The sequence below is a fragment of the Chrysemys picta genome, chromosome 12 (genome assembly GCF_011386835.1).
Source record: "Chrysemys picta bellii isolate R12L10 chromosome 12, ASM1138683v2, whole genome shotgun sequence".
Taxonomy (NCBI): Eukaryota; Metazoa; Chordata; order Testudines; family Emydidae; genus Chrysemys; species Chrysemys picta.
This window is the reverse complement of record NC_088802.1, coordinates 35377512-35393215: the sequence shown is the minus strand read 5'-3', so window position 1 is coordinate 35393215 and position 15704 is coordinate 35377512. Positions and strand designations below refer to the sequence as shown.

General features: G+C 44.5%; 1 protein-coding gene across 1 annotated transcript in view; it reads right to left on the bottom strand.

Annotated features, from left to right (window-relative positions):
- The window catches only part of CFAP52 (cilia and flagella associated protein 52), a 35316-nt gene that overhangs the window by 7297 nt on the left and 12315 nt on the right, over positions 1 to 15704 (bottom strand). Inside the window, exons 5-8 of the mRNA XM_005297629.5 lie at positions 12332 to 12431; positions 11891 to 12007; positions 2520 to 2620; positions 1106 to 1276 (exon numbers count right to left, since the gene is read on the bottom strand). Coding sequence (XP_005297686.1) covers positions 1106 to 1276; positions 2520 to 2620; positions 11891 to 12007; positions 12332 to 12431 — 489 coding nt within the window. The remainder of the gene's footprint in view (positions 1 to 1105; positions 1277 to 2519; positions 2621 to 11890; positions 12008 to 12331; positions 12432 to 15704) is intronic.

Genomic DNA, 15704 nt, shown 5'->3' with positions numbered 1-15704 from the left:
CCCCCACGGAGGCCTGGGGCCAGCAACCCCCCCCCCCCCTCCAGGAGGCTTGTGTGTGCATAGGGCACCAAAATGGCTAGGGACGGCCCTGGATGTGCAGGTCTGTACACTGGGGTAAAGTGAGGGGTTGGAGGGCCTCTTGCATTTCTGTTTTATACGCTATACATTTTGCTGTAACTCAATAGGACTTGGCACTTCATGTCACAACAGCAGCATGCCAAAACTCAAAACCTCCCTCCGGATCAAATGCCACCCTCCATTTGCAGAGCGAGTGACTGAGCTATCACTTTTATGAAATGTCATGATCCTAATATTCACAGCAAAGAGGAATTTTCCGGTCTGTTCATGAGATGAATGTGAACAGAAGGCACATCTGTGAAGTTAGCACGATGCATCATGAGTCCTGAATTTAATATAACATGCCATATTGTTAAACACACAATTACAAGTGATGTTGATACACCCAAAGTCTGTTTTGACAGCAGTGCTAGTCAATATTAGATGACGTTCTAGGCATGAAGTGGATTATAGCCCACGAAAGCTTATGCCTAAATAAATTTGTTAGTCTCTAAGGTGCCACAAGAACTCCTTGTTGTTTTTACTGATACAGACTAACATGGCTACCCCTCTGAAACCTGTTCTAGGCACTGGATCAGAGAGCATGAATGCAGTCATGTCTGCAAGTATAGACCCTATTCAACTCAGTAAATGCAAGAAACATTGAAAGGCACATGAAATTTCAAGTTTCACATTAGTCAGGGCCTGAATAGCCCAGGGATTTCACAGCACTTTTCCCAAGAGTAGGGGTGTTAATACCAGTGTTACACATTCCAATTTGCATAATTAGCAATCTGCCTACTTAAAATTCTCCATGAAGTTTCAGTTGGAGAACTTATTTTTCACTTCCTCAAGCTGAACTGCTGCTGACTACCACACCAGATGGGGCTGCATTTCAGTGGTGGTATATGTGGTATATGTAAATCAGTGAGACTTTGGAAACCTTCTGCATAGAAGGTGCTGTACAGATATCTTTGTCAAATCTACAACTTGCTCCCCCACCCCATCTTTTTCAAGAACAAAAATGCTCCCTTCCAGTCATACTAACGATGGAAAAATGATGTCGTGGATGGCTTCGTTATGACAGGTGGTAATGAGCTCCTCTTTAAAGTCATTGTAGTTAAGGCGATAAATCTGTGACTCTTCTGTTCCTACAAAGAACTGGTGACCTTGACCTCTGAGGGTGAGGGAAGTGACGCCACCTTGGACTTGAATTTTTCTGTTAAGACAAAGCAGAAATTTGCACTGATGTGGACCTTGATTTTTCTTGCCCCTCTCTCTCTCCTCCCCACCCTTGTTTTGTGTTTGGCCTCTGCTGCTTTACCTTCCTGCCACCCATGTGCCACATTAGGTCATGATATCAAGAGGCAGAAACATTATCAAGTCCAACATACCATTCTCTGCCATGTTTGTTTGCACTTCATGCGATCCTTGGTGTCTTAGGGATTGTCTACATGGGAAAATAACTGTAATAGCTATGGCAGAATATTTTGCATTAGCTATCTGTGTGGACCACCTTATTCTGCACTTAACATACACTTTGGAAGTGGATTAAGCTAACGCACACAAAAGCACTCAGTGTAGAATAAGAGCATCCACATGGGGAGTTAGTGCAGAATACCTATTCCACTTTACATTCACATACTAGTTTATTTCACAATAGCTTCCACATGTAGACAATCTCAAATCTGGCAGGGATTGAGAAAACATATACACACACACACAAACACACTCTGTTAGAGCAGGGGTCATGTGTACACACGCCCTTGTTTACTTTCTTATTAGAAGTGCACTTAATTAGCATAACCCCAAGAGTATTCCAGGCAATTCTAAATTCAATGTTTGGGGAATAGTTTAAATCACATATGACTACGTTATCAAAAGTGCACATCTAGATTGCTTGTGGGAATCTGCCCATAGCTCTGTTTTCCATGCACACTGGAATGCTTTGCAAGTACTCAGGCACACAGTTTTGATACACTTGTCTACACAGCTAGTGGCAAAACCCCTGTAGTATCCAGTATCTGCTTACAACCCCTTTTTTAAAGATTTCAAGGGTGCAGACCCCCAGCTGGTGAAATCGACATAATTCGTTGACTTAATGGAGCTATGTCAATTTTGGATCAGTTTAGAATCTGACACCAAGCCTTTAGAACTAACTGTGGTCATTTAAAATTAACAACGATCATTGGCACAAACTTTTGTAAATGAAACAATAAAAACATGCAGCATGTTTCAATCAGTCACTATTTCATTCTGCAAGATAAATGCAGTCTGTTTTGACAGTGTCTACTTGTGTTTGGAAAACTGATATATTGAGATTTCTCTCTTATTCATTAACTAAAAAACTATCAGCACTGGAAGTTAGTGTGTGCCATTGAAAGTGAACACTACTGCCCTGTTATGTTGCCACTCTGTGGAAACACCACTCACCCTCCTGCTGCTTTGATCTACAAACTCACTTGATTGGTTTGTAGTTTGATCCTTTACAGAGAGCTACAATCCCTCCTCCGGTGCTGACTACTAAATCTCCTGTCTTCAGCAAAAGCAAAGCTGTGACCCCCTATGAGAAAACAGGATTAACACACTATTGTAGCGAAGCAGAGTCTCTTTACTGGTGCTGCCATGCAGAAGAGCGCAGACAGAGTCTTTGTCATGCTCCCTGTGGTGGTGCTTATGTTGTTCACGCGCTGCTTTATTAGTATTGCTCCGCTGCTAAAAAGCAGTCCTTCCAAAATGAAAAGGGAGACAACATTTATCAGCTACAGGTACATGAACAGCTAGCATACAAACTTTAAAGAAGAGCAAGAAAGTAATGACAGCATTAATCCTATACAAAGGGTCTAGGATTGAGCGTGCACACCCAGGGATAACCATTCTAGCACAGAATATATGCATCCTGCCACGGGTGATTCTTTCATTGGCGTTGAAGAAACACAGGGCTTGTCTACACCATGCAGCTTATAGCAACAAGGCTCTGTGTCGACACAGCCTTGTCGCTAAAAGTCAGCGCGTGTAAATGCTCTTTGTCGGCACTTTTGCTGACAAAATACTTCCAGCCCCGTGAGCGGCATTAGCTTTGTTCACACTGCCATTTGCGTTGGCAAAACTTTTGTCTTTTGCGGGGGTGGGGGAGCTTCTTTTTTAAGCCCGTGAAAGACAAAAAAGTTTTGTCGACAACTTTGCAGTGTAGACATACCCTCAGTGTAACTCAGCCTCAGGTTTTCTACTTCTCACTGCTCCAGAGAACCACTCCCACCTCCCTGTATTGAGGGTGGGATTCCTATCACTGAGAGCCCTCTGGAAGCAGTCAGCATTTCAATAGAGGGGTCCGACAGCGCCTAACACAGGGTAGGACAACAGAAGAACCTACTGCTCTGTCAGAGAAAGGAAGCATTGTCTACTGCAGGGGTCCCCAATGTGGTGCCCGCGGGTGCCATGGCGCCCACCGGGGCATCAATGTGCGCCCGCGTACTGGCCGGTGGACGAGCATCCGCCGAAACGCCACCGACAAGCAGCGTCATCCAGAGGCGTCGCCGCCGAAATGCCGCTGATTTGTCCACTGGCCACGGTCCTTGGTGGCTCGTCATCCGGCGCCCGCCGGACGAAAAAGGTTGGGGACCACTGGTCTACTGGTCAAAGCACCAGACTGGGAGTCAAGAAATCAGTTCTGTATCCAGCTCTGGCACAGATTTTCCTGTATGTCCATAGAGAAGGCAGACCAGCTCTCTGTGCCTCAGTTTTCCTGCTTGTCAAATGCGAGTAATCTGGGCTATGACGCTGAGTTTATTAATGTCTAAAGATCTCCAAGATCCTCTGAAATAAGGTGCCATAGAGAGGCAAAATCCTAGTACTGGTCCAAATCCTGATGTCCATCCTCAGACACATCCCCCACTGACTTTAGTGAGAGTTTTCACCTCACTAAAGAGGGAGTAAAAAACTGAGTGAAGATGTCAGGATCTGACTCATTATTAAATGAGGTCATTCTATTGCTGTCAAAAATCTGGACTGTGAACTAAATTCTATTGCTAAGCAAACTGTACTCCCAGCACGTCAGCTCCATTGTGGGCTGGTGTCTCCCAGCTCCAACGGGACAGTGCCCATACTGCAGTATCTTCAGCTGTTACAATTCCTGGCATTCTCTGACTTACAGGATTCAGTTTAGTTCCCAGAGCCCTCTTTACCTCTCACTCGCTGTTTTTCCTTACGCATGTCTCCGACTGTTGCGTAGAGGGATGTAGTGCACGTGTCAGTTAGGAGCACTTCAACTCTGAGCTCCTATAAGTGGTATTACGGTGGCTGTGTTTTGTGCAACCACGTTTCTGGATGCTTACCGCAGAAACCAGTTAATGCCAATATCCTCCCGTCTCTCTCTGCCTTCTCTCCTTTACAGAGTTTCACTGAATCACTTACATGCTTTGTGCTACCTGCCAGTCCTTATGATATTATCAATATTTGGTGGTTTTCCTCAAAGCCCCAGCTCCTGGAGTCATGGCATTATGTGAGAACCTCAACTTTCATTTAAAAAAATTGTACAATTCTAACACTAGTAGTTGTGGAAAAGAAGCATGAAAATGTGAACTCTCAAAGGTCAAAACCCAGAAGGCAAATAAAAAGAACCCAACATTTTTTGAAACTGTCTAATTTTTAAGTCAATTTCATGGTTTTTGAACACATGAGCTTGGCAATATTGTATAATGTATTGTGTCTGAGCCTACAATACTGGTATTTCCAGACCAGCTCCTCTATACATATTAATCAGGCCCAACCCCGGTTAGCTTCCAGGATCAACACATTCAGGACAGTATGGCCACAGACAGCAAGTTTACAGGTCCTTTGAGCTGAAACGATCAAGGTTCTATGAGGGTTATGAGGGAAGGCCAAGCCAGAGAGGAAAATAGAAAGGGTATTTGAACTGTTCAGGTCCAGGAGGGGATCTTTAAGAGCATCCAGACAGTATAGACTGAATGACAGTACAATTCATAGAGAAAGTAGGTTGAGTTTGGGAAGACTGCTTTGGTCCAATTGTCCAATTGAGTGGAATCAACTGTATTAATTTTAAAGTCTTGCTTATGTTTCATGGAATAATTTAAAAAAATATTCTCTATAGAGGTACTGCATATGTCAGATTAGCTGTATTACTCATCCATTCAGAAAATAAACCTATCAAGCATATCTGCATGAAAAAGGGTCTTCGCTTCTATTTACATTTTTCTATTTTTATCCTCTTTGCATTTTTTCCTCTTTTTATTTCCATCTGCTCCACTAACTTATCTGTCTCTTGACATCATGATTCTCTGACATCATGAGTAATTGTAGGAAATTATGTCATACACAAAGGCCGTTTTTACCAAGTACAGAAAAACAGTAGGAAGGAAGCCTGTTTTCATTTAACTAGCCTCAGGAAAATGATGAGAACAAAGAAAACAAACACAGAAAATATGATCTAGAAACAGAACTGTTCTAAACAGAATGTTTTTTCACGTTTTCTATGAGGTGTCAGCAGCTCTTTATGAGTCCTACTATCAGATACCCATCAACTTTGCTTTTGATCTATTGCTTTGCAGTGTCTTTTTATAAAAGTCTTCCCATTTCAAACACCCAATGGGTTTAGGGTTATGGAAGGTGGTGGAATTACAAATCAAATAAACAACGATAGAATTTACATAATTACAGCTCTCAACTACCTGCTAATAAATTTGTGTTTTTATGGCACTCCCAATACTGCTTTAATTTTTCTAGGTATCCTGTTTAATGTCCCTCATTTGGGATTGAAACAGATATCACCAAACTGTGAAAATCAAGGGCCTTCAACTGGTCAGAACACATATGGTTAGATGTGTCATCATCAGTCTGATTTCAACCCTGCTTTTGTAAACAGACTTCTTTTCTGTCAAGACTGTTCTTTGAACTACCCCAAGTAAACCGACAGTTTTATAATTTACACTTGTAATTCACAACACCAAGCAATTCACATTAATGATGCAATTAATATTGTTTTATATCCTGCCTTTTGTAGATGAAACACAGTCTCCTAAGAAACCACTGTCTTGAAGTTCAGTAATTACAGAGACAAATCTCAAACCAACTCAAGCATGCCTATTTCCCCATAAGGATACTTTCTCCCTTGTCCCATTCTCATCTCTTCCAGGCTTCTTTGCCGCACCGTGAACTCCTGCTCTTCATCTTAAAGTTGTTTAAAGCTTTTTTACAATGTAAACACTCCAGGAATTTTGAGAAAGGTATTTGCAAGTCACTCATCCCACTTTACACCTGAGCAACCAGCTTGCAATTCCTCGAGCAAATATGAATAAAAATTAATGTAGTGTTTACAGGTCCAGTATTTACTGTCTTTACAGAAAACCCTTTTTTAAAAAAATGCCATAAAGAAAAGCTTGGTTTCAAAAACAAGTTGCCAAGTGAAAGCAATGCACTCTACTATCATAGCTTATAAAACCCAAGCACTTAAATACCAAGAGATGAACAATGAAAGACCTGATTATCCTTACACTGCCAACTTAATAAGTAGTGCAGTTGTAGTCGTATTGGTCCCAGGATATGAGAGAGACAAGGTGAGTGAGGTAATATCTTTTATTGGACCAACTTCTGTTGGTTAGAGGGACAAGCTTTCCAGACACACAGAGTTGTTCTTCAGGCCTGGGAAAGGTACTCCCAGCGTCACAGAAAAATGCCAGGTGGAACAGATTGTTTGGCATAAGTAGTTAGCACGCATTATAAGGGACCATTCAAGGTAGATTAGCGCATTAATTGTCTTCACCAAACAAGGACACTCCACCAGAGAAATAGATCACATAATGGAATGGGCCACTCAAATACCCCAAGAGAACCTGCTTCAATACAGAAATAACACCCCCCTGACTGCAAATAACTAATTGTCACCTACCACCCCACACTGGAACCCATATGGGGTATCATCAAATAACTACAATCTATGCTCAAGGACCCCACTCTGAAATCTTTCCTGAACCCCACTTCTGGCCTTCAAACAATCCCCCAGCCTCTCCAAGCTCATCATCAGAAGCAAGCTCCCCACAGACCAGAACACACCAACTCAAATCAAAGCAGCACCAGACCCTGCCAGAACAACAAAAGCAAAATCTGCAGACATATCTCCACTGCTACAATGATCAATACCCCCCGCCCCCTCCCACACACACAACACACTTTTCAAGTTCCATGGATCATACAAATGCCTATCACAACATATGATGTACCTCATCCAGTGCACTAAATGCACCACCAACTATGTGGGTGAAACCAGACAATCACTACACTTTTGAATGAACTCACACAGGAAAATGATAAAAGTCAAAAACACCCATCACAGACTATAGTTTATATTCTCTCTCCATTGGAGCTCTTTTCTCTGACAGTTTCAAAGCCAGAGAAGCAAGTCTAATATTAAAATAATAATTTCTTAAACATTTTACTGTTCCTGACCTTGACATTTTACATGAGCCAGTGAAAAATCTACCTATGGTCCATACTGGGCGGATAGAGGGGTATAAAGATAGATATAAAGATACAGATATAAAGATAGAGGGATATAAAGCAATATTTGTAACTTAGCTCATATTTAGAAAAGAAGGCATTTATGTATCATAATTGCAAAGAGTACTTAATTTATTCAAGAGAGAATCTAGCTGCCAGTGAGACTTAACCCTACAAAAGCCAAAGCATGAGGACTTCTCTCACTTTATTTTTTGAGGAGCGGGCTGTTATAAGGTGGTGTCAAGATCAGCTTTACTGGGGAACTCTAACTGCAACCTTTACTATGGAGAAGCAGTTGCCTTTTCATAGCAGATCACATGCTTTTAGAGCCAGTCCCAGAACTCTGCTTCTGCAGCTCCAAAAATACAGGTCATTGCTACTTGAGCTAAACGGACTAAGTGTGTTGTTCCAGAGAATTCAGGATCAGAACTTGAATCACCACAAGGCAATGCATTGCCTAGCCACCTGGCCGTAACTACTTTTATCATCCTACTAGACACAATACTAAACAACTTTGTCTTTCAGGTACCAAAACGGAGATCTAATAAACCTAAACTGCACATACAGAATTCAACGGTTACCTCTTGGCACCCAAATTGCAGTCACAAAATATGCAGGTTCTGTGCATGTAACTTCCAATTCTGCACAAGCAAATGCAGAGTTTGCGCATGTAGCAGCTGTACACACCTATTCTGCAGAAGTAGCTCAGGCAGAGTTTGGAAAATTTTCCTCTAATGGCTTCCTCTGCCAGTTTTGCTGTTGGATTTTTGTTACAGTCCTTGCTGCTCACTCATTTTCTTTCTAACCACAAGGTTTGCTTACCTCAGGGACAACACTGCCTCAGCACCCAGAGCAGTAGTGCAGATAATACTTTCATCTGCACACCTTCTCTTGCTGCTTGCTGAATTTCAGGGATTCTGACACAACAGAGAAATACATTTACACTTCTGCAAGAGAGATTTAAGGAAGAGCTTGAATTCCTTCGATGTTACACTCTCCATTGGGCACACGCTGAGAAGCAATAAAAAGTCTTTTATAGATACGAATAAAGAGAATCTAAGAATAACTGTACTAGCCAGAGTGTTCAAGTTTAGCATAAATCCCCCATCCGGACTATTTTTTGCACAGGATTGACCTGTTCTGGGGATGAATCAGGGTGTGTAGTAAACCAGGCTGTTGTCTGAAGGACCCCTGCCTCATTTGTTGCAGAATCTGGAAGTCATGTAATGAATGAGGCAGGAAGCTGCAGGAAGATAAAGGATGGTTTCATGTTTAAGGCATTTGAATGCTGCCCTGGGGAACTGAATTCTGTTCCTGCGTCTGCCACGGAGTCCCTGTGTGATGCTAGGTAAGTCTTTGAAACCAAACTTTACAGAGGTAGTCACTGATTGTGTGTTCATCATTTTCTGGGTCCTGACTTGAAACCCTGGGGTCTGATTTGCAGAAGTGCTGAACCCTTACAGCTGCAATTGAAGTGAGTGATTGCTTTAGCAGTAACTGATAGCAGTAGTAGGTTCTCATCCGCTATATGGACCAGCACCAGAGTGGGATGAGACATGCACTTTGCCAGTGGGTTTCATAGATATTATTTCTGTCACTGGCTCCAAGTCCCAGTCTCTCTCCAGCTCCTAGTCCAGGGGTGGGCAAACTTTTTGGCCTGAGGGCCACATCGGGGTTCTGAAACCGTATGGAGGGCCGGGTAAGGAAGGTTGTGCTTCCCCAAACAGCCTGGCCCCTGCCCCCTCCCCGCCCCCTGACTGCCCCCCTCAGAATCCCTGACCCATCCAACCCTCCTGCAACTTGTCCCCTGACCGCCGCCTCTTGGGACCCCCCCCATCCAGCCTCCCTGCTCCCTGTCCCGATTGCCCCGACCCCTAGCTACATCTCCACCCCCTGACAGGCCCCGCAGGACTCCCACGCCTATCCAACCCCCCCCCCATTCCCCATCCCCTGACCACCCCCCCAAACCTCCGCCCCATTCAATCTCCCCCTGCTCCCTGTCCCCTGACTGCCCCCACGGGACCTCTGCCCCTTATCCAATGCCCCCACTCCCCGCCCCCTTACCATGCCGCTCAGAGCAGCAGGACTGACAGCTGCGCCGCCTGGCTGCAGCCAGCCATGCTGCTGTGCTGCCCGGCAGGAGCTCGCAGTCCCACTGTCCAGAGTGCTGGCAGCACAGCAAGCGGAGGCTGCAGGGGAAGGGGGAAAGCAGAGGAGGGGCCAGGGGCTAGCCTCCCTGACTGGGAGCTCAAGGGCAGGGCAGGACGGTCCTGCGGGCCAGATGTGGCCCAGGCAGCAGCACCTACAGGGCCTGCACAAGCTTCAGGCAGGGCTTTAAAAAGGGAGAAGAGCAGCTCAGAAGGAGGCAGGCAGTGGAGGGGAGCAGATGGTCGCCCTGAGCTCTGAGAGTCGAAGTATCGCCCCAGAGGCACCTTGCCTGCGGCCGCACTACACAGGCCAGAGGAGAACCTACAAAAGAGCACAGTGACTGGGTGTGCAGGTTAGAGACTCAAGAGAAGGGCTTCACCCTGGGACAATCAGTGGGGGCTGGGGTAGGAAGTGGTCCAGGGAGTGCTGTGGACTGATACCCCAAGAGGTTGATTATAGTCACCCGCTGCTGGGCCCTGGACTGGAGCTCGGTGGAGTGCATGGATCTGGGCTCCCCTACCCCCACCCAGCAAATAGCACAACACCAGGGGCCTTCACCTAAGATGAGAGGCCTATGGGAGCAGACCGTGATTAGTCAAAGGCCCAGCCCCTACTTCCCCAGTGCAGGGGGCGGGGGGCCAGAAACCCCTGCCTGACCACTAGGCAGCACTGTGCATGGTGGCACACCGTTTATACTGCCCCAAGTACACTGACAGCACAGAAGAGCCAGCTCCTGCTCTCAGGTCCAATGTCCAGCCCCACCCCAGCCTGCAGAAATAGGCAGCAGCCATTACATGGAAAGTCCCTGGGAGCCCGTTGTCCTGGGCTGGAGCATGCTCAGTTGCTCTGTAGGAATGGTGCATGTGCACTGCAATCAGCACTGGGAGCTGTGAAAAGCTCAAACATGCTCAGTGAGGATGGAATCTTCCAAGATTTTAGCTGTTAAGATCTAGCAAGTCTCTACTGAGCATGTGTGAAGTGTAATTTTTCAAAGGCTTATAAATTGGACAAATTTGGGCAGATTTTCATGGGAATAGCAAAAGGCAAATCCCTGATACAAAGGCCACACACCTACCAAATTTCAAGTACCTGCTCCATAGCATGGGGGCACTAGAGCATTTGAGAAAAAGATCACTAGAATTTTTTAACCTGGGCAAAACAACATAGTTTCCCACAGCTTTGTTCCCAGAAACAGCTGAACCATTTTGGCTGAAATTTTCCAAAAAAAAAAAAAAAAAAAAAAAAAAAAAAAATTCAATGTGAGGCAGATGAAATGCAGCATGGAAAATTTCAGCCCAAATGGTTAAAGCCTGGCAAATTATAAGTCACTGAAAACAAGGTCTTATGCTGGGAAATGTTGGGCAACCTCAATAGTAGGCAGCACTACTAGCCCTATTACATCATACCCGCCCCCAACAGGGTCCTGCCCCATCCTGGCAACGGAAGTGAGTGGAGAAGATTTAAGCCAGCCTCTGTTCCCATTTCACCATTTACTGATAGACATTTTCTACAGCACTCTTCTCTAGAATAGTTCCTCCCCATTATCCCTGGAGTCTCCTCCCACCACACAGTAATCCGGAGCTGATTTCTGAGGGCAGAGAAAGGGGTCTTCTACCTCCACTTCCGGGAGGTTGCTAGAAACTGAGTGGATAAAAGAATGTGCTTGTTCTATCTGATGAGGACAAGGGATATAGTCTCTCCTTTTCCCTATTAGGCCAGGGGAGAGGTGTGGGGATGCGGACACCGTGCTTGTGGGAGAGTTATTTTTCTCTCTTTCCCCCAATTTTGCCAGTTAGCAGGACAGGCAGAGTGCTGCTGCTAACATCATCTCAGGGGAAGTATGCTGAAGACCCTGAGCTATGGATAAAACCCAGCTTCTAGAATACACCGGGAGAGAGCAGATGCTGGGCCAGATGAAGCTGAACAAAGCTGAGCCAGTGAACTCAGTCTTTGGGCTCAGGGTCAACTACACCATTCAAAAGGAACTAATGGCACAGAACTGGGATTAGTTTCTGAATTGGCTTCAGGGAGGTTCTCTTAGAAGGAGGGGGAAATGCCCCCATGTCAGTTACTAACAAAGAGAGGAGGAGAATGGGAGGCAGGAGAAAAGCTACATGAGAAGTTGGGGTTAGCAAAAGTTACTTAGAAACAACCCCAGAGGGATTCCACTCACCAGGCTGAACTTCTCCTTCACAGGTCCATAGTCACTCATTAGTTTGCTTTTCATATTCAGTTTCAGGATATCACCACTGGAAGTGCCAACATAGAAGTAACTATCATCTTCTGCCATCTGAGGGAAGGTTTAAATACAGAGATCAAGATCAGGTCATCTATCTATCTAGACATTTATTCCATGCCCATGATTGTGGTGTATGAGTGGCTTTACTTCAGCATATTGCCCAGGGTAAAGTTTATGTTCAAATACACTCAAAATGTTCCAGAGCTCTGTTGAAAGTTAAGACATTTTCCTAACTAAATCTTGTTAACATTCATAAGCAGAAAAGGGATTCCTAAGAGAAAAATGCTACAGGACACAGCCTGCTACATTATTACAAATAGTCTTGATCACCCATAAGTCTGCTTAGCTATATAGTTTCCACAGAAGAATACTTACCATAATACTTGTGATTACTCTTTTCAGTGACCCTGTTTGGCATTCTGTTGGCCGGATTTTCCGATTTGGTAGATCTAGTTCCCATACTCTAATAGTCCCACTGTAGCAAAAGAACATACATCATAATCAAATTTATATATGCAGGAGTCTCTGAGACCTTCTAATACAGCAGTGTTCAAAAAGGACATTTAGTATGTTCTGTCTGGGATCCCTCATCTTCTTAATATAGAAAGGAAAAAAGTACAATTTTAGAGAGGCAAAAAAGGAACCTGTCCTTTTTATAAGGTAGGTTCTTGGTAACTTCTACTGCACCACTTACACCCATGTTGACTTATCTGGTAGAAGTATAAACTATGCTCTTCGGGAACATGTAACGACCTAGACACCTGCCATTACTCAGAGAGACATGCACTGTGGGGCCCCAATGGCTCAGGTTATTTCTGAGAAGAACAGGAAAGGGACTGTCCAGGGCATCCAAGACTATTTTCTAGTACTGTAACTTCACTAGCAACACAGGAGCCACCATATTATTTATTACCCATAAAAAAAACTACATTAAAAGAACATTCAAGTTGAAAACTCAAACACTCAAAAGTTAGGAAATGCCAGAATGAAAGATGCCCATGAACCTTAATTCAGTCCTTTTGTGCTGATGCATTATGATACGGTCTTTAATTACATGCAAACCTACTATTTTTTGCACAGGACTCCTGCATCATTCCTTCTATGAGGAATCATCATTGAGCAAGTCTGTTTCCAGTGGGGTCCCACAGGAATTGGTTCCTGGCCCTATGCTATTTTTATCAATGACCTGGAAGAAAACTTAAAATCACCACTGATAAAGTTTGCAGATGACACAAAAATTGGGGCAGTGGTAAATAAATAAGAGGATAGGTCACTTACACTGAGCAATCTAGATTGCTTGGTAAGCTGGGCACAAACAACCAATGTGTGTTTTAATACGGTTACATGTATATGTTACGCTGACAGACTCCAGTCGTCAGCCGGTGGGCTTGAACCTGGGATCTCTGGAGCTTAGTGCATGAACCTCTACAGCACGAGCTAAAAGCCAACAGCCTGTTAGCTAAGGCCGTAGAGCAGACTCATTTTAACTCGCTCAGTGGCCTCAGTGCCACTAGATCAGTAGTTCTAACTTTTGTTCTGGTGATCCCTTTCACATAGGAAGCCTTTGAGTGCAACCCCCCCTTATAAATTAAAAACACTTTTTTATATATTTAACACCACTATAAATGCTGGAGGCGAACGGGGGTTTGGGGTGGAGGCTGGCAGCTCGCGACCCCCCATGTAATAACCTTGTGACCCCCTAAGGGGTCCCGACCCCCAGTTTGACCCCCTGCACTAGATGGGACAGAACACCATACCCAGAAGGTGTGCGAGTCACATATACACCTAGGAACAAAGAATGGAGGCCATACCTACAGGGAAGCAGGGACTCTGAAAAAGATTTGGGCAGGGTGGTGGATAATCAGATGAACAGGAGCTCGCGTGGCCAAAAGGGCTATTGTGATCCTGGGATGCATAAACAGGGGACTCTCAAGTAGAAGCGGAGAAGTTATTTTATCTCTGTGTTTGGCACTAGTGCAACCGCTGCTGGAATACTGTCTCCTGTTCTAGTGTCCACAAATCAAAAATGTTGTTGATAAATTGGAGAGGGTTCAGAGAAGAGCCATGAGAATGATTAAAGGATTAGAAAACGTGCTTTATAGTGATAGACTCCAGGAACTCAATTGATTTAGCTTAACAAAGAGAAGGTTAAGGGGCGATAGGATTATAGTCTATAAGAATCTACATGGGGAAGAAATATTTGACAATGGGCTTTCAAGCTAGTAGAGCACAATTCAATGGCTGGAAATTGAAGCTAGACAAATTCAGACAGGAAATAAAGTGTACATTTTTAATAGGGAAGGTAATTAACTATTGGAACAATTTACCAAGCGTTGTGGTGGATTCTCCATCACTGGCAATTTTAAAATCAAGACTGGATGTTTTTCTAAAAGATATTGCTCTAGGAATTGGGGTGGGGGGAGTTCTATGGCCTGTGTTATATAGTAAGTCAGACCAGATGATCGCAGTGGACCCTTCTGGCCTAGGAGTCTATGAACTATCTTATGATCAGATCATAGGACCACTACATAATTGAAGAAAAAAAATGAGGATGTCAATCAGAACTGTTCTACCACCACGGCACTGTAACAAGCAGAGAGCACGAGGGTCTACAGATATGTCACAGTGAGCAGTTTGCTTCTCTGTTTCGACCTCCTTGTGGAGAGTATAACCGAAGAGCTGGATGGGGCTGTAGAACCAGAGCTGGAAGTACTTACAATCAGGGCTGGCTCCAGGCACCAGCCCAGCAAGCAGGTGCTTGGGGCGGCCCCTGGAAGGGGACGGCACATCCGGCTCTTCGGTGGCAATTCGGGGGCGGGTCCCTCAGTCCGTGTCAGAGGGAAGGATCGGCCGCCAAATTGCCGCCGAAGAATGAAGTGGCGGCATTAGAGTTCCTGATCGCGGCTTTTTTTTTTTTGCTTTTTTGCTTGGGGCAGCAAAAACTATGGAGTCGGCCCTGCTTACAATGATAAAACAGCACAGTGCCACTGAAAAGGAATTGCAGCTTTTTCTCACCTCTTCCCTACCCCCATCCGACCACTATCCTCGAGTCCCTTCATGTCACTCCACTCCTGTACTATCTCCCCCTCATCTCGCACGCTTTGGTCCCTGAGCATTTAGTGCTCACTACATTTTAAAAACCCAATTCTAATTTCTAATTGAAAAACCCATCAGAACCAACAAGATGTGTGGACAGACTGGTCTGTCATCTCCTCAATCTGCCTTCGTTGGTTATCACTTGTAGTGCTATGTCTAAATCTAAGCTGAGAGAACTTCAAGCAGGGACCTTCTCTTTCCCATGTTCTGTCTAGCACACTTGGAGTGCCATTGCCATCATTTTCAGAAGCACCCAAAATTCCCATTGATTTCAATGGCAGCTGCAGATCCCCAGCATCTTTAAAAAGCAAGCCATATACAAGTAATAATATATTTAATTGTGGAAATATGACTGTTTTGCATCAAAGAGCTCTCTTATACCGTACGGGGTGATACCCTCACTGGCTGTGATATGCAGGAAAGAAAAAAATCCAGCAATCTCTGAGCTGTCACTGCTCCTCCGTTAACATGCCATTGTTCAGAGCCATTTATCAACTGCTCTTCTCGGGTAAACATTAGGAAGCAAATATTTTAACTGCTGCATGGGGAGTGCTGAATACAAACCCCTGCCATCAGTAACAGAACTGATGCACGCAGTTCCCTGTGCACTGCTTTGAAAACACTCTTTGTGTGGAACAAGCAGAAATGCCTG